Source organism: Lissotriton helveticus, chromosome 2_1, assembly GCF_964261635.1.
Source record: "Lissotriton helveticus chromosome 2_1, aLisHel1.1, whole genome shotgun sequence".
Classification (NCBI taxonomy): domain Eukaryota; kingdom Metazoa; phylum Chordata; class Amphibia; order Caudata; family Salamandridae; genus Lissotriton; species Lissotriton helveticus.
Window position 1 is genome coordinate 448658869 of NC_136059.1, and position 23486 is coordinate 448682354.

The window sequence follows — 23486 nt, forward strand, 5'->3', positions numbered from 1 at the left end:
CCTTCCACCATGGGTTGTTAGCATGATTGTTTTTATGTAGGAAGGAACACCTTCCTGCATGTTAGAAATGAGGGGCTCTAGTTGGCAAGGGCTTGCACCTTTATCCATGTAGGGACCCTTCTTCCTAGTCAGGGTAAGGAGGATACACTTCTAAAATAACCCCAGGTTACCCCGTTGGTAGGTTGGCATCAGCAGACACTCTTATCTCAGAGGCAGTGCGTAAAGTATTTGTGCATGCATACAGTAACACAGTGAAAGCACCACACCAGTTTAGAAAAATAAGCAACACTCTATCTAAATCAACGAGACCCAAAAACAACAAAAATCCAACATACAATACTGTAAAAATAGTTACTGTGCAAAATAACCATTAAATTGCAGGAATAACATGAAAAACACAGTTCCTCCGACTCAGTAGCTCCTTCGGGGGCTACCGCTATACTGAACACAACAGAGTCTAACAATTCCAGTCAACTGCGTCGGTACGGATTAGCGAAAGCGTCAACAGACTCGGAGACAGTACCTTTCTTGTTGCGGCTGACATGATGGTACGAGCTGGTCAGGGACAACCGCCGCAGTTGCGATGTGAGATGGAAGCATGGCAGCGGGTGGTGTCCTCACAACTCGGTGCAGGCAGCAGCTCATTGATGGAGTCGGTGACACCAAGGCTTGCGTTGTAGGGTGAGGTGGTTCTGGGGTTTAGGCCCCAATATTCATACAGCAAAATCCTCTGTTCTCCGAAGGCAGATAGTATCTGTGCCCACCCACAACCAGTTCAGTCCACCCTGGTTCAACATCCTGGCAGGAGGTGGAGACAGCATTGTGGAAGGCAGGCCAGGCCCATTCAGAAGAAAGGAAATCTCCTCCCCCTACTCTAAATGCAGCCCAGGTCTATTCAGCCCAGCCCTAACTCATCCAGACTCTCTGGAGCCACTGCACCTCCCCAGCCCCTGTCACACTAAAGCCAGATAGTCAATACACATCCTGGCTGAAGCACACTGGATGGTTAAGAAAGAAAATTCCTACTTTCTAAAAGTGGTATTTTCAAACACAGAATGTGAAAATCACCCTCACTAACAGATGCATCCTAACATTCTGAGTTCAGGCCTATCAAACTATCTTATTAACAGGGGTAGTTATGTTTATTAAATGTTATAAGCAAACTCCCCATTCTATCCTATGGGAATTGATAGCCTGCAATAGTGAAAATTAAATGGGCAGTATATCTTTCACAGGACATGCCACACACACAGGCCATGTCCTACCTTTCACATACACAGCACCCTGTCCACAGGGGTGCCTTGGGTCTACCTTCATATGTAAGAAAAGGGAAGGTTGGAGCCTGGCAAGTGGCTGCACTTGCCAGGTAACCATGGCAGTACCAGACTGCCACAGGCTCTGCAATGGCAGACCTGAGTTACATTTACAGGCTTCTTATGTGCTTGGCACACTCAGTGCTGCAGCCCACCAGCAGCATTGAATTTACAGGCCCTGGGCACACACAGTGCACTGCACTAGGGACTGACTAGTAAATCACATATGGCAATTATGGAATCACTAATCCATAGCAATAATTTACAAAGGGAACATGTTAGAACTGGGGATCTCTAGTTGGCTGAGGTTGGTACCTTAGTCCAAATAGGGACCCTTGCTTCTAGTGATGGTAAGGAGGGACACACCTTTAGATAACCCCTGCTCACCCCCTGGTAGCTTGGCACGAGCAGCCAGGTTTATCTCCAAGGCAATGTGTAAAGTATTTGCAGCCACACTCCCAGTAACACAGTCATAACACCACAAATGACACCACACTGTTATAAAAATAACAATGTCTTTACAAAAAAGGAATACGAAGAGATCAAACGATAGAAAAGCAACATATGCGTATTCGTAATAATTCACTTGGCCGGTAACTAGGCCAGCAATCACTTGTAGGTTCTTGCGGTATTAATGAGCAACAACCGATCTCCAATGCAGTCCTAATGTAATGATATGCAGTTTAGTATGTAATGATAGGACAGACCTTAATGTAATAATAATGTGATTCGTAATGCAAGAATCAGGCAGTTCATATTGCAATAATAATGCGATTCACGAAGCAAGAATCAGGCAGTTCATAATGTAATAATAATGCGGTTTGTGATGCAATCTGCGTGGTCAACTCGGACCCCCACTATGCCCCAACAGCAGAGACAATGGTCATAGACTTACAGGGGCGGCCCTGTCCTGCTGTGCAGGTCTGGACCGCTCGGGGGCTCAGCGCATCTAATGCGGAGCAGCGGGAAAGAGCTCTGAGCACTCCTGTACTCATCCTGCAGGCCTCCCCAGGCCACACACGCTTGCAGCTCCCGACCTGAGGAGGGGTAGTGCGCTGCCTCGCTCTCTCTCCCTGCTCGTCGGAGGTCCTGCTGGGCAACTCCCGATCTCGTTGCAGCTCTGTTGCTAGGCGGCGCTGTAGCCGGACAGGTTACGGCGCTGCCTTCTCCGTTGCTGATGATCTTGGGCCGATTCCTTTCGACGACCAACGATCACAATCCGTTTCACCTCGAAGCTTCCTTAGCTACAAGCAATCCTTTTAGCACGTTGTGGCTCGGGCCGGCGGCTGTGATCCTCACTCACAGCCTCAGTTACAATGATGGCTCGGGCCACAAACAGCAAAACAGCAGCGGGGACGATGTTTCATTCTGCGGGGGCCATGCGATCCCGGGGCACTGATGTTTGGCGTTTTAGATTCCAAATGGATTTTCCCGATTCATGCCCTTATATAGGTACAATTCATGTTGCCCTTATATAGGCATAGAAATCAAGCCCTTATTTAGGCACAGCCCATGCAACCCAATTACAGGCATGGCCATTTCCATCCGTTCACCAAACGTCACAACGATTTCTTGGAAAACCAGCTTTAGCCGTTAGGGACTTCCCCTTGCTTAAATATTGATTTTTCCAAGAACTCAGTTAGTTTAACAATGAACATCTATTACTTATGGTTCATTCATGACGTTCACATGCCCGACTTTAAGTCAAACATGGCATTTCTAAACACCTTCAAGGTGTAAATATACTTCACTTGCTATGGCAAAGCACGGTGGTTCGGAGCAGTTCGACGACCTACTTGCCCAACGCAGCTCGCTACAGCAAGTGTTGGAGGAAGCCGACTCTCCAGCTGATGCATTGATCAGGAAGCTGCCCTCCTCTGCTGAGAAATCCAGCTCCAGTGTTTCTGACTCCCCTTGCGGGGTGTTGGGAAATCGAGTCCTGAGACAGAGATACCAGACCTCCTTCATTCTAAAGTATGGAGCTGATTAGCACCTAGAGAAACCTTTGGTAGATTTGTGGCAAAAACTAAACCTATGCTAAAGACCATACTTACTTCTTCCCTCATACTAGACCTAGGTTAGGTACATTGGGGTAGGCGTATTTTAGAAGCGCCTGTTGAGTATTTTAGCCTGTGTTATTTATGTATGTATTTTTATATGGCTTAGAAACCATACAATGCTATTACAGTATTATTTTATAATACTATTCTCGCTGTACACATTATACTTTGCATTCTGTCTAACGATTGTAGCAGTTCACCTCTCTTGCATGAGAAAGAAGACTGTTCAATAAACCTTTTATTGAAAACACCCGTCTCACTATTTCTCTGCAACTCTGTAGAAACGAAGCATGCATGATTGACTGTGTGAAATACTTATCTATGGTTTCTATGACTCTGAAGATAGTTATTCCAGTCCGAGGGAAACAAAGTTGTCATGTTTATGCGGTTGTCAGAAACGAATCCCTTATTGTGAATTCAAGAACGTTTCTAGTGACCTCTGAGCAAGCTGGCAATCACAATTAAGTTTAGTATATTCGATAGAGACCTACTGACCCCCTACGTCATATCTATAGGATATATTATTCCAATGCGCAGAGCCTATTGGGAATATAGGAACTCCACTAAAGCACCTTGTAAACAGTACCACAGACCATACAGCAGTCTCTGAGACACAGTCCTCATTTCCAAGTACCCCGTAAGCACATTGCAGCTCGGGCCCGCGGCGGCGATCTTTACTCACAGCCTCTGTTACAATGACAGCTCGGGCCACAAACAACAATACAGCAGCGTGGACGATGTTTCACGCTTCGGGGGCAATGCGATCACGGGCACCTCGTCAACAGTACCAAGGACCACACAGCAGTCTTAGGCATGCAAGAGCACCACGCACACAGCTTCAATGAGACACATGTCTTAGTTTCAAACAGTCCTTTAGCACGTTGCGGCTCGGGCCGGCGGTGGTGATCTTTACTCACAGCCTCATGTACAGTGACGGCTTGGTTCACAACAGCAAGGCAGCAGTGGGGGCAATGCGATCACGGGGCACCTCATAAACAGTACCATGGACCACATGGCAGTCTCAAGCGTGCAAGAGCACCACGCACACAGCGTCAGTGAGACATGGTTGGAAACTTTTGTGTTCCTGAGTTTCCACAACAGGGGACCAGCTCTCCTCTGGCCCTTGGAGACACGCTACTTCGGGACACAGCATACAGCAAAGTCCTCACAAGCAGGGGGACACAGCACACAGCAAAGTCCCTTGTCCTCTCCTTAGTCAAATCAGCAAACTACAGGCTAGCCCCAGAACACACAGCAACGGCAGTCCTTTTCGTCAGTCTCTTCAGCTGTTCTTCCTTAGCAGAGGTTCCTCGTGATCACAAAGTAGGTTCAATCCTTTTTCAGTATGGATTGCAGTCTTGAGTTTAGGGATTTCAGCTCTTACATGTATACCCCTAAATGCCTTTGAAGTTTTTGTAATCAGGGGCTCTGAGCCCAGTCCAAACCAGTTCTGGGTGTTGTCCTGCCAGGGCAAACCTTCTTCCTTTGATAGTGGGGGTCCAGACACTCAGCAGGAGGTGGAGCCATCCTGTTGTGGCAGCAAAACAGCCCTCTTCACATCCGGGGGCTACTCCTGCCCCCTAAATCAAATGCAGGCCCAGGCTGTTTCTGTCTCACCTTCTCCTCCCAGGGGTCAGGACACTTTCCAGACCCTGTCACATCTAAACCCAGGCAGACGATACTTAAAAATTGGCATCTACTTGAGGGATTAGAATGTCCATTTCCACGCCCCCTTTTCGCATATAAGAAAAACCAGAGCATAGGGCAACAACTTGTGCGAGCAGATATCTCGCTATCAAAAAACAAAAACACCTTGTTATCCCATTGGAATATGAAACCAGTAGAAGATCACCACAAATGTGGGAATTGTGTGGCCTGCCCTAACACAGTGGAGGGGACTGAATTCGAACATAGGGGAGTTAAATGGAAACACTCTTCCTTTTCTAATTGTAAAACGAGGAATGTTGTTTACGTTGTTACTTGCCCATGTAATAAGATCTACATTGGGAAAATTACCCAGCAAGTGAATATGAGAATTACCCAGCACAGGTCGAGGCTCAAAAAGAAAGTAGCCACGGCCCCAATGGTAGAACATTTTGAAGAGAAGGGTCATTGTGAAAACGATTTTAAATGGTCTGTTCTTTTCAGTATGAATAATACCAAACGCCCTGCTGATGTAGAGAGAGTACTTCTGCAGAAGGAAGGCTATTTAATTTTAAAATTTGATACAAATCAGACTGGACTTAATAGCCTTTCTGAAATATCTAGGCTATGATTTCCTTAAAGACTGTCATGGCGCCCTTTAGTTAAAGATACTCCCGCTGTCCTAAATTCCACTCCTGAATTAGTCTGTCATCTAGATGGATTTTTTTTTAACATAAACATTAAAAACACATTGGTCTAGATAGGCAGCGCCGGGTGACAATTTATTATCATTGATATCCCTCCCGTAATGAAACTACGAGTACCATAATCCTAGTGGCTCTAGGAAGCACGTATAACGTAAAAAATCCAAGATGGCCGTTACTGCAGTGCGAGTCGAGACGGGACAGCTTCATGAGAGAGGGGTTGGGGAGAGGGGTTGGCCTAACGGCTAAGGCGCTCGACCTCGGACCTGGGGATCTGGGTTCGAGTCTCGGTAACGACGCCAAAAACCCCCTGTGATTCTGGGCAAATCACTTAATCTCCCCGTACCTAAAATGAATGTGTGTCAGTCCTAATGTAACGTAACTGGTGCTATGTAAAGCGCTCTGATAACTGATTCGGTTCGGTTCTAGTTTGCGCTATATAAAACTCCGGAAAAAAAAAAAAAGAGAGAGGTAACACGCTCCCACTCCTTTTTAAAAAACATAGATACATGGTAGCGAGGGCGCAATAGATATTGACTAAATGTGCGTGTTTCCTATTGCATTAGGACCGAATGTGACTGATACGGCTGCTCCCAGCAATAGATATACGGCCGAATACGGCATTACGTCAAGAACCAGGTATGATCCAAAAAACATAGTTCTGGCAGGGGTGGTTGTAGTTGTCATGAGATCGGGCAAAGATTTATTGTATATACGGCATTTTGCTTCGTAGAGGTAAAAGAATAATTCGATAACACAAGGAGCGGTTTTCGGATAACAACGCCCTCCCCTCCGTGCAAGGTAGGAAGGCATGCACCTTATTTTTATTTCCATGTCACAACAAGCTGGTAACCATATGTAACTGCATGGTATCGACTCCCCCAGATCCTTACGGGCTGAGTGTGAAGCAGGACTTCAACCCAGAGATCTTGTACAATCAAAGCCAGTCCCCGCCAAAATAAAGGTAGGACCACCCTTGACACTATTAGCATCACCACATTGGCATGTTTTAATCTAAATAGAATCCCCACTTGCTCAAAAAATCCTTCCTTTCTGTTACAGACAAGATTGATATAATCAAGGTGCCAGTAGGAAGTCAATTCGAGTCTCAAGAAGAGACAACTGGCCCATTCACTGCAGGTAGATACAAAACCAGTTCAGTAACTTAGGACGAAAGAGGAAAAGAGAGGCTTTTTGCAACTAACATAAAAACACCATTGTTGTTTACACCTATTGCAGATAAGTGACAAAGCCCTGATGAGAATCCAGGAAGTACCTTACTTGGATTCGAAACGCGTCGGCACAAGTTTAAGGAGTAATTAATATCATTTGTCGTAGGAACTAGTGGTTGCTAGTTCTCAAAAAACCGCTCACCATTTGGTGACTTTGACTCCTTTCTTTGACTTTGTCTATCATTAATCTTTTTGAATATTTATTGTTTTGTACGAATATATATTGTTTGTATTGCATGTAGGATGTATATATTGTATTTATTTTGTCCTTTAAAGTGAAGTATTGTGGTTGTTACATGTGTTGTATATATTTGTGTAAATAGCTCTGAATGTGTATATGTTTCTCTTTTCATTCATTAAGAAGAGATAAGTTCATAAAAAGAATTGTGGAAATTTGAAGGGGTATAAATAAAAGTACCTGGACAAAACTGAAATTTATTTGTTTTGACCTTGAAATAATTGCTTTGTAATTTTGGTTGGTGTGGGCATTTTTGTTGTATTATTGTTAATAAGGTCCAGCCCACCCCAATATTGTAGGACCTAACTCCCTAGTTATAGAAACTTTATACAGGGAGCACTTACACTTTCACACTGATCAGCAGTGGCAAAGTGCCCAAAGCATCGAAGCCAGTAAAACAAAATCCATGACAGCATCAAAAATAGAGGGGGTAGAGGCAAAAAATCAGGGGTAACCTTGCCAAGAAATGCCAGGTCTAACAGAACACTTGCACTTTGGCACTGAACAGCAGTGGCAAAGTGCCCAAAGCATCTAGACCAGTCCAACACACAGCAAAAACACAGGATGCAAAGGCAAAAAATACAGGGGAAACCCACGCCAATGGTGCCAGGTCTAACACTGCACAGGTGACTTCCTCTTTCTATGGGTGCTGCAGAATGCAGCACGTGTGGAAAGAGGAAAAAACGAGGAGAAATGTAGACATTTCTCCTTGTTAAGACTGCTCCAGGGAAGTGCAAGGTTTTGGTGCTGCCCCAGGTTTACCTGATTTTGTAAGTCTGGGGCATGGTCAATTTACCTAGTTTTTGAGTGGGAACACCCACAGTAGCACCCATGGAACGCCTCTTTAATGTAGAGTAAGGCAAGGCAGCGACTTGCACTTCCTTACCATACTCCATAACTCCAAAGCAGTGAAAAGCCATGCAAGGTGGCTTTGTCCAGCCTTGTAGATATGCTCCTGCACTGTGCCCCACCGGCACATCAAAAAACAGTGATGCTTCGGTGGCGCAAGGGGCTTGCAAATATGCCCCATAGTGTGAAAGGGAGAAAGCAGGGATGTGAAAGGACCTCACACTAGCAAGGTAGAGAAACATTACGGCCTCATTTACAAGAGGCCTGCACTGCTGGAGCATCTTTTCTTTATGATGCTCCAGTGGTGCATGCCTCTTAATCATATTTGAGGTGACACAAAGCCACTATGCTTGGCTTTACATGGCTTCATGGATATGGAGTAATGCAAGGCAATGCAACGTGCTGTGTTGCCTTATTCATGTCAAGAAGGTGTTCCATGGAGATTACTGTGCGTTTTCCAACGCAACACGCATGGATTTTGACACATTCTCAGATTTACATGAATCAGAAAACCTGGGAATTAATCAAAACTGTGCGCCTCCCCAGGGAAGGCGTAAACAGGAGAAATATCTTTATTACTCCTTGTTTTTTCATCTATGTATTGGTGTGGCATTCTGCAGCACACATAAAGGAAAATGCCTCCATTGATTGTTTTTGTGCAGGAAGGTGTCCCTTTCTGCACAAAAACAATTGTGCCAACACTGCAGACAGTCTTTCACCATGGTGCAAGGGTACCTGCGTTGGCACTAGGCACCAATTTGTTTGCTGGCACGGGCAGAAAGGACAGGAATATGCCATATTTCATTAATACGACGCATTCCTGCCCTTTTGTTTTGACGCAGGGCAGCAAAGTGACTTGCTGCACTGCCCTGCATCAAAAACCCATAAATGAGGCCCTAAGTGTAGAAACGTGGAAGAAAGAGTTATGAGGTGGAATCCAGACTAGGCTGCCTTGATATTGACCTACTCTGGCTTTTGGTAAAACTTTATTTATCGGTTCAGTGATGGTCTCCCAGGAAATACATGGGGCCTCTACACGTATTTATATTTTATAACTTTAAGAACTGTTGGCTATCATTCTATATGTCATTCTCACTGTTTCTCTTTCTCTCTGGTTTTGGTCCCCTGCACAAAATGTTTAAGAGCTCAGAGGCTAGGCATTTGGAAATGTAGGCCTACCTAGCCCAAAAGTCCACTCTCAGGCTACATACTGTGGACAGGGCTGTTGATTGTCAACTTCCTAATGTTTCCCAACCAGAAAATCTGGCAGTCCTCTAATATTTGGAGGCACCGTATTGCAATATCCAGTTACTGAATTTTCAGATGTTTTAGTCAGAATAAGACCTAAACCTCTTAGTTGCATATCTTGTCCTTTTATTATTAAGCCATTAAGATTCACTTATTGGAGTAATCACTACTGTATTCCTAAACCATTGCATATGATGTCTTAATTCTACTAGTGATAATACCAGGATAACTTAGTAAGGTAACTGAGCACTTTTGAGGCACTATTTCAGTGATTCAATCAGCATATACGTGCTTTCAATACACTTTTCATTGACTGAACCTTTTGGAGATTTAAGCAACTCCTGACTAGTAGATTTGAGACACAACTTTTGGAAGTAAAACATGTGCCTTAGCCTCTAGGTCTGCAGTGGCATTATTTATTTATAGCTTATACCTGACAGTCTTAGGGAAGTCTTCCTCCCAACGTTTTGCCTACTGCCTCCATTTTTCTGACCTTGTTTTTGTTGGCTTTAGTACTCTGTGCACTTTACCTCTGCTAATCATTGCTAAAGTGCTCTTTCCCTAAACGCAGTAATTTTGGAACCCAAATAGGCATATATAATTTACTTAGATGTCCCTAGTAAAGAGTACTATATATGTCAGTAAATTAAATGCTACTAGTGGGCCTGCAGCACTCATTGTGCCACCTACTTAAGTAGCTTTTTAATCATGGCTCAGGCCTGAAATTGCAGAGCCCCTTTTTGCAGTTTACACTGCCATTTCGACGTGGCAAAAAATAAACATCTTGCCAGGCCAAAACCTTCCTTTTATATACATATAAGTCACACCTAAGGTAGGCCCTGGGTAACCCAGAGAGCAGGGTGAAATGTATTTAAAAGGCAGGACATGTACTTTTATGTTTTACATGCCCTGATATTTAAAAACTCCCAAAGTCGTTTTACTACTGTAAGAACATTCCCCCACATGCATCATTGTAGGATTTTGCGATTCCTAAATTGCGAAAATTAAGGAATCGCAATTTAGGAATTGCAAAATCCTATGCATCAAGAAATCTTAAAAGTTTTTGGGATTTCTTAATTTTCTGTATTTGCGATTCCTTAATTGCGAATCGCAATTAAGGAATGGCATTACATTGATTCCTATGGGCCTAGAGGCCCATAGGTATCAATGCCTTTTTGCAATTTTTATTTTGCGAATCGCAATTTGTTGATGCATTTCAAGGGTGCTGAGGGGGGTCCAAAGGACCCTCCCCCTGCACCCTTGAAATTTTTTTTAAGTGCAAGTTTCACACACACATGTCCAAAGGACATTTACCCTTAGGGGCCACCCTTCAGGTAGTGCTGAACATTTATAAGTTGTGATTATTTCTTCCTACTACAATAATTTAAAATACCTTTGGGTTACTTGTACGTGATTTTTGGAAGACCACATTAGAGATTGGTGATCAACACCTTTTCTACCCCTTTTCTAAGAGGAACTCAAAATGTTTTTTATTGCGCTGTAATATTTATAAAGAACTACATATCCCTAAGTGGGGCAATAAAGCGAATGTTCAGATGCACAGCATGACACACTATGGAGGAGAGCATGGTTGGTGTATTGTGATCGCATGTGGGGAGCACTTTGGTGTCTTGTGTGTGTGAACAAGGAGGGGCTCTAACCTTGGGGCAAAGCACTTAGCAAGATGATGGAGAAGGGTGTGTGAGAGATAGACACACAAATTATAGTTGTAGTTAGGACTCAAATATATATGCAACTATACAGCACCAAGGCATTCATGGGTTCAGTGGGGTGCTGTATGTTTATACCACAAAAGGGTTAAACAAGAAAAGACCCAGCAATTCAAATAACATGTGCAAGGCAGCGATGCTGTCAAATGAGTAAGTGATGCCAATGGGCAAAAATAGAATTAATAACAAGACACTTAGGGGTGCATTTATAAAATAATGGCACAGATTGGGTCCCCAAGCCATCTTGCAGCGCTGAGCTATGCCATTAGAGAAGTGCAGGGATGCATTGTAATTATAGAAAATTACACATCACTGTGCTTTCCTCAGCGCTGGCATATAGTTGGCTGCCTAGCGTAAATGCAGGCCCCCTTGCACCATGGTGCAAAGGAGCGTGCATTGTAGGAATGGTTGTGCTTGTGCAGGAAGGGACACCTTCCTGCACAAAAGCAATCATTGATGGTGTTTTACTCCTTCTATGTGTGCTGCAGAATGCCGTACACATGGAAAGAGGAACAAAAGAGGTGAAATAAAGGTATTTCTCTGCATTCTGCCACTTGTACCCCTCCCATGGGGTGGCGTTGTCTTTTTACGCATTCTCAGGTTTACAAATACTTGTAAATCTGGGAATTCAGCAAAATCCATGGGTGCTGCATGGGAATATCTATCACAACACCCATGGAACACCCCTTTCACACAGAGTAAGGCATTTCCTTACTCCATATTTACAAAGCCATGAAAAGCTACGCAGGGTGGCTTTGCAGGGCCTTGTAAATATGATCTGGTACACTGCGTCTCTGGAGTGTCACAAAAGAGATGCTCCAGCGGCCACAATGTGCCACAGTTGTGGTGGGTATAAGTGTTCTGTTTAATTCAGATGCTCTGTCCATCACCACCCCCTTTTCTGAATCGTTTTGGCCACTATAGGAGTGGCAGGGTATACTCAGATGTGAGACCCTTGCTCACTGCACCATCCGGATTCAAGCAAGCCGGGCCGAAGATGGCTGCAATGCCAGAAACCGGTCCCCGGAAGCTTGTTTCCTTTCCAGTAAAGAATTGGCTTGGTAGTTTGGTCTGCCCTGTTCCCATGATGCACTGGGCCAGGGACAGACTAATTTGCATGTAGCCAGGTTCTGAACTGGGATGGTGCAGTGAGCTAAAAAACGGTGATGGATCAAGCCCTGATCTTTTGACTGGGTATGAGTGTTCTGTTTAATTCAGATGCTCTGTCCATCACCACCACCTTTTCTGAATCGTTTAGTCCACTATAGGAGTGGCAGGGTATACTCAGATGTGAGTCCCTTGCTCACTGTACCATCAGGATTCAAGCAAGCCGGGCTGAAGACGGCTGCAATGCCCGAAACCGGTCCCCGGAAGCTTGTTTCCTTTCCAGTAAAGAATTGGCTTGGTAGTTTGGTCTGCCCTGTTCCCATGATGCACAGGGACAGACTAATTTGCATGTAGCCAGGTTCTGAACTGGGATGGTGCAGTGAGCTAAAAAACGGTGATGGATCAAGCCCTGATCTTTGGACTGGGTATGAGTGTTCTGCTTAATTCAGATGCTCTGTCCATCACCACCCCCTTTTCTGAATCGTTTTGGCCACTATAGGAGTGGCAGGGTATACTCAGATGTGAGTCCCTTGCTCACTGCACCATCAGGATTCAAGCAAGCCGGGCCGAAGACGGCTGCAATGCCAGAAACCGGTCCCCGGAAGCTTGTTTCCTTTCCAGTAAAGAATTGGCTTGGTAGTTTGGTCTGCCCTGTTCCCATGATGCACTTGGCCAGGGACAGACTAATTTGCATGTAGCCAGGTTCTGAACTGGGATGGTGCAGTGAGCTAAAAAACGGTGATGGATCAAGCCCTGATCTTTTGACTGGGTATGAGTGTTCTGTTTAATTCAGATGCTCTGTCCATCACCACCCCCTTTTCTGAATCGTTTTGGCCACTATAGGAGTGGCAGGGTATACTCAGATGTGAGTCCCTTGCTCACTGCACCATCAGGATTCAAGCAAGCCGGGCCGAAAACGGCTGCAATGCCAGAAACCGGTCCCCGGAAGCTTGTTTCCTTTCCAGTAAAGAATTGACTTGGTAGTTTGGTCTGCCCTGTTCCCATGATGCACTGGGCCAGGGACAGACTAATTTGCATGTAGCCAGGTTCTGAACTGGGATGGTGCAGTGAGCTAAAAAACGGTGATGGATCAAGCCCTGATCTTTTGACTGGGTATGAGTGTTCTGTTTAATTCAGATGCTCCGTCCATCACCACCCCCTTTTCTGAATCGTTTTGGCCACTATAGGAGTGGCAGGGTATACTCAGATGTGAGTCCCTTGCTCACTGCACCATCAGGATTCAAGCAAGCCGGGCCGAAGACGGCTGCAATGCCAGAAACCGGTCCCCGGAAGCTTGTTTCCTTTCCAGTAAAGAATTGGCTTGGTAGTTTGGTCTGCCTTGTTCCCATGATGCACTGGGCCAGGGACAGACTAATTTGCATGTAGCCTGGTTCTGAACTGGGATGGTGCAGTGAGCTAAAAAACGGTGATGGATCAAGCCCTGATATTTTGACTGGGTATGAGTGTTCTGTTTAATTCAGATGCTCTGTCCATCACCACCCCCTTTTCTGAATCGTTTTGGCCACTATAGGAGTGGCAGGGTATACTCAGATGTGAGTCCCTTGCTCACTGCACCATCAGGATTCAAGCAAGCCGGGCCGAAGACGGCTGCAATGCCAGAAACCGGTCCCCGGAAGCTTGTTTCCTTTCCAGTAAAGAATTGGCTTGGTAGTTTGGTCTGCCCTGTTCCCATGATGCACTGGGCCAGGGACAGACTAATTTGCATGTAGCCAGGTTCTGAACTGGGATGGTGCAGTGAGCTAAAAAACGGTGATGGATCAAGCCCTGATCTTTTGACTGGGTATGAGTGTTCTGTTTAATTCAGATGCTCTGTCCATCACCACCCCCTTTTCTGAATCGTTTTGGCCACTATAGGAGTGGCAGGGTATACTCAGATGTGAGTCCCTTGCTCACTGCACCATCAGGATTCAAGCAAGCCGGGCCGAAGACGGCTGCAATGCCAGAAACCGGTCCCCGGAAGCTTGTTTCCTTTCCAGTAAAGAATTGGCTTGGTAGTTTGGTCTGCCCTGTTCCCATGATGCACTGGGCCAGGGACAGACTAATTTGCATGTAGCCAGGTTCTGAACTGGGATGGTGCAGTGAGCTAAAAAACGGTGATGGATCAAGCCCTGATCTTTTGACTGGGTATGAGTGTTCTGTTTAATTCAGATGCTCTGTCCATCACCACCCCCTTTTCTGAATCGTTTTGGCCACTATAGGAGTGGCAGGGTATACTCAGATGTGAGTCCCTTGCTCACTGCACCATCAGGATTCAAGCAATCCGGGCCGAAGACGGCTGCAATGTCAGAAACCGGTCCCCGGAAGCTTGTTTCCTTTCCAGTAAAGAATTGGCTTGGTAGTTTGGTCTGCCCTGTTCCCATGATGCACTGGGCCAGGGACAGACTAATTTGCATGTAGCCAGGTTCTGAACTGGGATGGTGCAGTGAGCTAAAAAACGGTGATGGATCAAGCCCTGATCTTTTGACTGGGTATGAGTGTTCTGTTTAATTCAGATGCTCTGTCCATCACCACCCCCTTTTCTGAATCGTAAATGTGCCACAGGGCATTGTAAATATGCCCTTTAGCATGCACCATTCATAGGCAGGATCATGCACAACATTTGCATTTGGGCTTGATGCTCAATGGCGAGGGATCCGCTTCTAGTATCATGCAAATACCACCAAGATATTTCTGGTTGTTTCTGTGAGCCAGACGAGCACATGTGGAATAAAACTAACAAATGTTATTCAAAGAGGTTGAACCATGAAGTGGTGGTATTATCATGATATAATCAAGAGGGCTCTTTCTAGTACTGAGTAGTCCCTTTGACACAGATGAATTGAGCTCCATTAATGTACCCCCTTAACTCTGCATGGACTTCACTTTAATCTTGTAGAAAATCTGAGGGACCTAGTCACAAACTGGAATTTAGAATTCATTCTATAGTTCTCCAGTAGTACTACAAATGTACTACAAAATGCTGCTCTCAAACGTACATGTGGTTGTTCCACCTCCACCTCTCTCTGTGCGGATATCTCTGTCCCATCTGCAGAGTCTCCACACACCTAAGTATACGTTTTAGTCATAAATATGGGAGGAACAGATGGAAGTAGCTGGAATTTGGGGATTTACTCACAACTAATAAGGAGGGGATTAGGGAGGAGTAAGGGGGTTTAGCAGGACAAGGGTGGAGGTTAGCAGGGCTTTAGATCCGCCACAAAGAGTAAGCCCATTGCTTTTCCTGAACTGTACTTCAAAAGTTCCTACTGCTAAAAAGGGCCCAAAACAGTAGTATATTACTCCAACTCAGAGCTGAAGTATGGCCAACCACCAGTACAGCAACACCCTTCTATTGACAATTATGGAGATAGGGACTTAAAATTAAAAAAACATAGATAATAATGCTAAATTAAATTATATTATTTTAAATATTTAAACATATAATTAAATATAATTGAGTGTTGCACAAATATAAAAATAAAGCCTGTTTATCATATACTTCTAAAATATTTTTAAAACAATTTTGATTAAAAAAAATTATGTAACTTTAAATGGTAATACAACTTGACTATATTATTTTTAATTCATTCTATACATCACTTCTAATAATTATTAATGTCTTTTTTTGCATTCAGTGAGAAAAAATATTTTCATTTAGATTTTAGAAAAATGGCGCTCGACCTTGGACCTGGGGAACTTGGTTCGAGTCTCGGTAACGACGCCAAAAACCCCCTGTGATTCTGGGCAAATCACTTAATCTCCCCGTGCCTAAAATGAAAGTGTGTCCTCATGTAACTGGTGCTATGTAAAGCGCTCTGATAACTGATTCGGTTTGGTTCTAGTTCGCGCTATATAAAACTCTGCAAAAAAAAAATATATATATATATTGAAATTAATTACAAACTTAATTTAAAATAATATTCATTTTGATCTAGCATTTTTTCTTTTGTTTTGCATTTAAAATAAATATATAAAATCAGTTTACTATAAAATTTAACCAAAATGCTTTCTATAGGTTTAATCATTTTTTTACGTTTTCGTTATACTATAAAATATGGCGATATCAGCGTCACTGCAGAGCGTCCATATTTACTTATATTTTTAACTAGTTTAAAGAATTTAACTTAACATTATTTCCTATGTGGTTTCACTATTTTCTGTGGAAGGGTGTTGCAGTATCAGTGGCTGTGCATATGTTGTTCTAGGCTTACTACTGTTTATTTTTGGTGTTAGCAATTTATACTTGTAAATTTGGCTTGGCAGCATTTATCAGGCAGCAGAGACGTGTAAGCTTCCACTTTTGACTAACTTTACACCCAGATTTTGTGAATAGTCAAAAAAGTAAAGTTATAGAAAAGTGTAAGAGTTACAACTTACAAAGTTAAATTACTCAAAGTGTAAGTGACCTTTGTGAAAAGCCCCATGGGTGTTAAAAGCAACTATTGCCACCACAACATCACTTTTCAGGATGTGGTGGCGATAGGGGATCCGCCTTGTTTACAAGGCAGCGTTAAGCCACGTAAAGTGGCTTAACGCTGCCTTGTAAAAAGGCACCCTTTCCCGCTACACTTAGCAACACTATGCAATGTGCAATGTTGTGTAAATGTTCACAAATTATAATGTACACTTCATCTTCTGGCTCCTTCATATTAATAATATTCTTATCTTTCATGGTACAGTTTAACTTTCTTAATGAAATTTGTTTAGCAAAGAGCCAATGCTCCTAGCTTCCATATTGTTGAGCCAAGGGTGTTTCTTCTTAGTGGGACCTTGGGCCTCAATTACAAGAGACCTGCTATGCCGGAGTGTCACTTTTTTTATCATTCATATCTATGAGGCAACGCAAAGCCACCCTGCATAGTTTAGCATGGCCTCATAGATATAGAGTCAGGCATACTTTACATCAAGAAGGCGTTCCATGGGTGCTGTGGTGGGTTTTCCCACGCAACACTCATGGGTTTTGACACATTCCCAGATTTACAAGGATCTGTAAACCTGGAAAAGCGTCAAAACTGTAAGCCTCCCCAGGGAGGTGTAACGAGGAGGAATATCTTTTTTCTCCTCTTTTTTTCTTCTTTCTCTGTGTGCTGAAGGTGTCCCTTCTGATTCAAAAAGGGGGTGGTGATGGACAGAGTATCTGAGTTAATCAGAACACTCCTACCCAGTCAACAGATCAGGGCTTGATCCATCACCGTTTTTTAGCTCACTGCACCATCCCAGTTCAGAACCTGGCTATATGCAAATTAGTCTGTCCCTGGCCCAGAGCATCATGGGAACAGGGCAGACCAAACTACCAAGCCAATTCTTTACTGGAAAGGAAACAAGCTTCCGGTGTCCCTTCCTGCACACAAATAATTTGCCAACAACGAAGACACATGCAAGGGTACCTGCGTCGGCGCTAGGCACCAATTTGTGCGCCAGTGCTGGCAGAGAAGACAAGAATGCACATTTGTTCATTAATACAGTGCATCCCTGCACTTTCTTTTGATGCTGAGCAGCGCAGCAAGAAACCTTCCAGAGCTGCCCTGTGCCAAAATGTGATAAATGAGACACTTTCTTTCTATGACATATGGGGGCAGCACACACAAAGTCAATCAACTATTTCACTCTTTCTCAAAGGCAAAAAAAGCCAGACTTTTTGGCTTTGGCAGTCTGTTTTTTTTAAAGTGTGTAGAAAATAGTTTATCTTACACTGGATTAATGGCAAACACTTCACAAAATTCTGACATATATGTATAGCAAGGCATGGTGCTGGTTCCTTGAAGGTAACAATGCATTTGAAAGATTGATTTTGTGTTTCAAAATTGTGATGTCCTGGAGTCAGCCTACATGTCCCTTTCGAAAATTCCCTGTCAGTCTAGAGCTCTGCTCCCTATTAAAGGTATTAACCTGCTAATTTATTTAGGACATATGCACCAGTGCTGAAATGGATTAGGTACAGAGGCAATTATGTAGTGTGTGAGATCCACACTCTGTAGTATTTTTTCATGGACTGACAAACTTCTTCTCTTCGGTCATCTCATAAAATACCCAGTTCATTAATCTGAGTAATTTTCCATTGTCCATGTCAAGCAATTCAAAATGTTGACAAATGATTGGCTTAAAGAAAAGATATTCTTTCTGAATGTTACTAAGTCTTTCCACAAACTTCAGCTCTGTGCATTTTTCTTCCTAGGGAGACTCCGGCGGCCCATTGATCTGCAATAGAGAACTCCGAGGCATCACCTCATTTGGCCATTCAAAGTGTGGCCTTGTTGGGGAGCCTGGTGTCTACACACTTCTCACAAATAGCTATCTGAAATGGATAAGGAAAATGACAGGAGGAGATTTGTGATGTTAATTTTTTGTTTTGTTTAGTGCTAAGATATAACATGTTAAGTGTGCATCTAAGGTTATATCAATAAATCTATATTATGTACATGAGTTTCAAAACTAAATAAAAGGCATGTTTGGCGGAAATGTGGGATAAAATATCTTATGCAAGTTGTTGAGGTGTGATGATGTCGTAGTTCACAAGTACAAAGACCAGAGAAGAATAGCTTCATGTAGATTTATTGATTGAAGAAAGATCCCAAGACAGCTCCTTTTCAGACACAGCTGGACCAACTGTCAATGATGCCACAGGGATGACATCACATCAGAATCTACACAGCATCACAGAGATGTGCCATTCCAGGCAGCATCTCTCAATGGAATATAACACATCACCCCCATTTGCAGTAAAATAAAATTAAAACAGGATAAAACAACAGATGATTAATTATGTAACAAAAACACTAAACAAAACTAAATCATAACAAAATGCATAATGAAGTTAAGAAACATAATCACTCAAATAGGCTGGAAGTCTTCTTTCATCAGCTCCCCTCAATACACGTGATGCATCACCATACTCATCTCCCTCCCTTGCACCCATACCATGTTCATCAGGCACGATTACCTCATCAAGGGAAGAAGAATCAACAGGCTGTTCTCTAGAAAACTCAGCCTCATCCATCAACATCCATGGCGAACAATGTTCACAATCAGACTTATCCTCTAACTTTTCCACCTGTTTGCAATCACGCCTTTGGTATAACGCCACGCGCCTCAAATTCCACATTTGACCATTAGTTAATTTGACCCAGTTACCTCCCACAGCCTTAACTTTGAAGGGTCCTTTAAATTGCTATGCCCCCCAGGTTTCACTTTGACCCAATCCCCTACATCAATGAAACATCTGTTCTCACAACTCAGCTTGCCACAATGTGAGCCTCCCACAATAGGTTTTTCACGCATCCATGAGGGAAGCAACTTAGTGCCAACCTCCCGCATCATTACAAAAGGACTCTTTCCTAAAGTAGAGTTCACAGTAGTGCGGTACGCCCAAAGCATTTCACTCACAGAATCAAGCACAGGTAAACCAGCTCCATGTGCTAATTGCATAGTACCTTTACCCATGCGGTTAATGCGCTCAACTAGTCCATTTCCCTGCGGATAATACAAAGAACAGCAAGAGTGCTTTATACCAACAGAACCCAAAAATACCTTTATTTCTGTTGACGTGAGTTGCGTACCATTGTCAGCAAGCAGAACCGAAGGAAATCCTTTCCTCTTAAAGATGTCAGACAAAACAGCAATAATAGCAGAGGTGGTAATACTACTCATGAACGCAACCTCAACCCACTTAGATTTCGCATCCACCAAAACAACAGCATATCTCTCACTGTCTTTTAGAAAAGAAAAAGGACCAATAAAATCTAAAAATACCTTTCCCCAAACTTCATCAGCCAAAGAAACATGCTGGGGCTCATCAGAAGAACCAATGCCAACCCTCAACCTTTTCTCAGATTCCATACACGCTACACACTTTTCCACCCAACCTTTCACCTGCTGATCCATAGAAGGCCACCAATAAACCTCCCTCAATCTCTTCATCGTCATAGTCTGCCCCAAATGCCCCTCATGCGCTAAAACGATCAGTCTGGCACGCAAACCAAAGGGCGGTACAAACTTATCTTGACACATAATCACTCCATCAGCAGTAACGGATAATTGATCCACAATCTTTAAAAAAGGTCTTACACCAAGTGGAAGATTACTCTCTCTCTTCTGATATTTCCCTTGTCAACCTAACAACATCCATCAACGTTGCATTCTCTTCCATCTCCTTAATCCAAGTCTTCTTTTGAATAGCATTGGCAAATCCCTCCAACGCATCACCAACATTTGCTACAACTTCCTCAGTCGAAAAATCAGACACCACTGCCTCCTTATGCAGAAGTCTTGACAGACAGTCGGCAAACCTGTTCCGCCAACCAGGAACACACTCTACCTTGCAGTCAAATTCTTACAGTTTCACAGCAAGCCTCGCCAATCTGCCTGAACAATTGCTTATACCACCAGGACCCAAGACTTTTAACAATGGCTTATGATCCGTACGCAACCTAAAATGACTACCCCACAAGAATACTCTAAAATGATTAGTAGCCCAAGCCACTGCTAAAGCCTCCCTTTCAATAACCGAGTAATTTCGCTCAGACTCAGACAAGGAACGTGAGGCGAACGCCATTGTCTTTTCATCTCCCCCACGCACTTGTGCCAGGACGGCGCCAATGCTACAGCACTGGCATCTACAGTAATAATGTTGTCAAGTCCATTTTGAAAAGGAGTTAACACCCCTGCATGAGCTATTTCCTCTTTAATTAGATCAAAGGCAGACTGTTGCATTTTCCCCCAAGCAAATCTTTTACCCCTTCTCAAAAGTTCTTTCAAGGGCTCGGTCTTCTGTGAAAAATCTAACACAAACTTCGAATAATATTCAACAAGACCCATAAAGGATCTCAAAGAATCTCTATCATGTGGCACCCTTGCATTCACTATGGCACTAACACGATTTTCCTTAGGTCTTATTCCTTCCTTTGTAACCAAATGCCCAAATACTCTACTTGTTGTGTCATGAACCTACACTTTTCTCTCCTCAAAGTTAATCCAGCTTTTGCAATTTTTTCCAACACCTTAGCAAGGGATTGATTGTGTTCAGTATCATCTTTACCAAAGACAAGGATATCATCCTGAAACACAACGGCTTTATCAACCCCTGACAGAATGGAGTTCATTAATCGCTGAAAAACACTCGCAGCAGAACACAAACCAAACGGGAGCCTGCAAAATGTAAAAGTTCCCTCACCAGTGATGAACGAAGTGAGAGACTTAGATTCAGCACTGAGTTCAACTTGGTGGTAAGCACTCCTCATGTCGAGTTTCGTGAACACTGTCGCACCACCAAGCATCAAAATTAGCTCATTAATGTTTAATAAAGGAAATTTGTCAGTTACCACAATTTTATTTAAACTCCTCAAATCCACACAGAATCTGAGAGAGCCATCCGGTTTACTCATGATAACGACCGGAGATAACCATTCAGCCGCCTCTACGGGGTTCACTCACCTTATCATCCAGAAGCTGCTGAATGATCTCCTTCACCTTTGCCCTGGCGACTATAGGAAGCCTTCTTGCTCCATGCTTAATGGGAATGGAGTTTTTCTTTAGCTGGAGGACATGCTGATAATTTTTTAATCTCCCCAACCTAGATTCAAATACATCAAATATTTCCAACAATTCATTAAAACTCTGCACCTTGCATGCATTTATACTCATAATAGGAACCCTCGGCTCTGGGATCCACCTTAATATCCAAGTCGTACTGGTGCAGCCAACCCAGAATTGGTGGTCCCTCTTCAGCCACATAAACCTTGCCATGAGTTTCTTTCCCTTCAAACACAATCTTCGCCTCCATGTACCCCACCACACTAATGTCACTCCCTTGATATGCTTTTAGAACAACATCCGATCTAGACAAAGAACCATTTTGCCAGGTTTGTTCATAAATGTCAAGTGGAATGATAGTATACAACGATCCAGTGCCCACCATCAAAGAAACTGTCTTTCCATTTATCTCAAAGTCAGCTTTAGGTCGTGTCCTCCTCTTTTCTAGACCCTCAACATCTGCAACAGTAATGTCATCATTAACAACAACGACCCTGCAAGTGGGTGTTACCTCATCCACGCATGCAACCTTTTCCATTTGTTGTTTGCACATACGTGCCAAATGTCCTTTTTTCCCACACTTTAGACATTTTTTACTAACAGCATAACACTGCTTCGAATACGCCGTATGATAAGTGCTACCACACCTAAGGCAATGTTTTCCTGCCCACTTCCCAGCTGGTTTACTGATGTTCTTTTGATACTTATTTTATTACTAGAAAAACTCTGAACCTTGTTCTTAATGGCACAAACTCCATCAGAATCATCTTCCAAGACTGCAACTTCTTTTTCTCTATTGCTGCTGGGGCTGGTCTTCATTTCCCGCATGCATTTCTCAGATTCTTCAACAACGTTTGCAATAGCTATTGCATCCTTTAACGTTGGGTTGCTAGACGCCCATAGTCTCTCTTGTGTTTTCTTGCAACTGCACTGAACAATTAACTGATCACGAATCATCTCTTCTTGCATTGCACCAAATTCACATTTCGCTGACAGTTCTCTCAATCTAGCAACAAAATCTTTCATACTCTTGTTTTGTCCTTGTGGTTGTGTATAAAATGTATGCCTTCTCATGACTACATTAACATGTTTTGCAAATCTCTTTTCCAACTTTAGTACTGCCTCCTTGTAAACATCTTCCATTTCTTCTCCAGCTGGAAGATATTTAAAAACATGTTGTCCTTCCTTGCCCAGGCAACCTAAAAGCAAGGCTTTCTTTCTTGCAGCAGGAAATTCAGTGCCATCTAAAGCAACTAAATAATTTTCAAAACAGTCTATCAGTCCTCCCATTCTGTAGGGGGTTCACCTGGTGACATCAGAAAAGCCGGAGGTATTACAATAGCAGTGCTTACATCCATATTTGAACAAGCACTACACACTTCCTCCACACGATGTCAGTATTAGCTTTGACAACGTCTTCTCAAACTCGAATGAAAGAGAGAAACGGAGATAGCCAATGAGAGTGCGCTTAACAACTTGCCATTTAAAAAAAATGTTTTATTTCACTCGTGTACAGCAGTATCACAACGCACAGCTTCTACTCTGCCGGACAAATATGAGTTTTTCCCAAAAAATTGCTTCCTTATTGTGCTACTTTACTCAGATAGCGATAAAATATCTTCGACAGCGTTGAAGACAACACGAACATTCTCTGCCTCTTCCCTATGCTGGACAGTGTTTACATGCAAATGTAGAGCGTTCGATAATGACGGTTGCGCATTACAATCAGTTTGACATAAACATAATGCTTAAGATAGCATTTCCGCTTAATTCTTGCCAAAACAGTCTTTTCTAGCGCAGAATATTCGCATAAGTCACTGCTTTTATCAAGTG

General features: G+C 43.3%; 1 protein-coding gene across 1 annotated transcript in view; it reads left to right on the forward strand.

Annotated features, from left to right (window-relative positions):
- The window catches only part of LOC144818041 (granzyme A-like), a 67677-nt gene extending 49093 nt beyond the window's left edge, over nucleotides 1-18584 (forward strand). Inside the window, exon 5 of the mRNA XM_078675077.1 lies at nucleotides 18301-18584. Within this exon, the coding sequence (XP_078531203.1) occupies nucleotides 18301-18459 (159 nt within the window). The 3' untranslated portion in view covers nucleotides 18460-18584. The remainder of the gene's footprint in view (nucleotides 1-18300) is intronic.
- Nucleotides 18585-23486: the final 4902 nt, after the last annotated feature.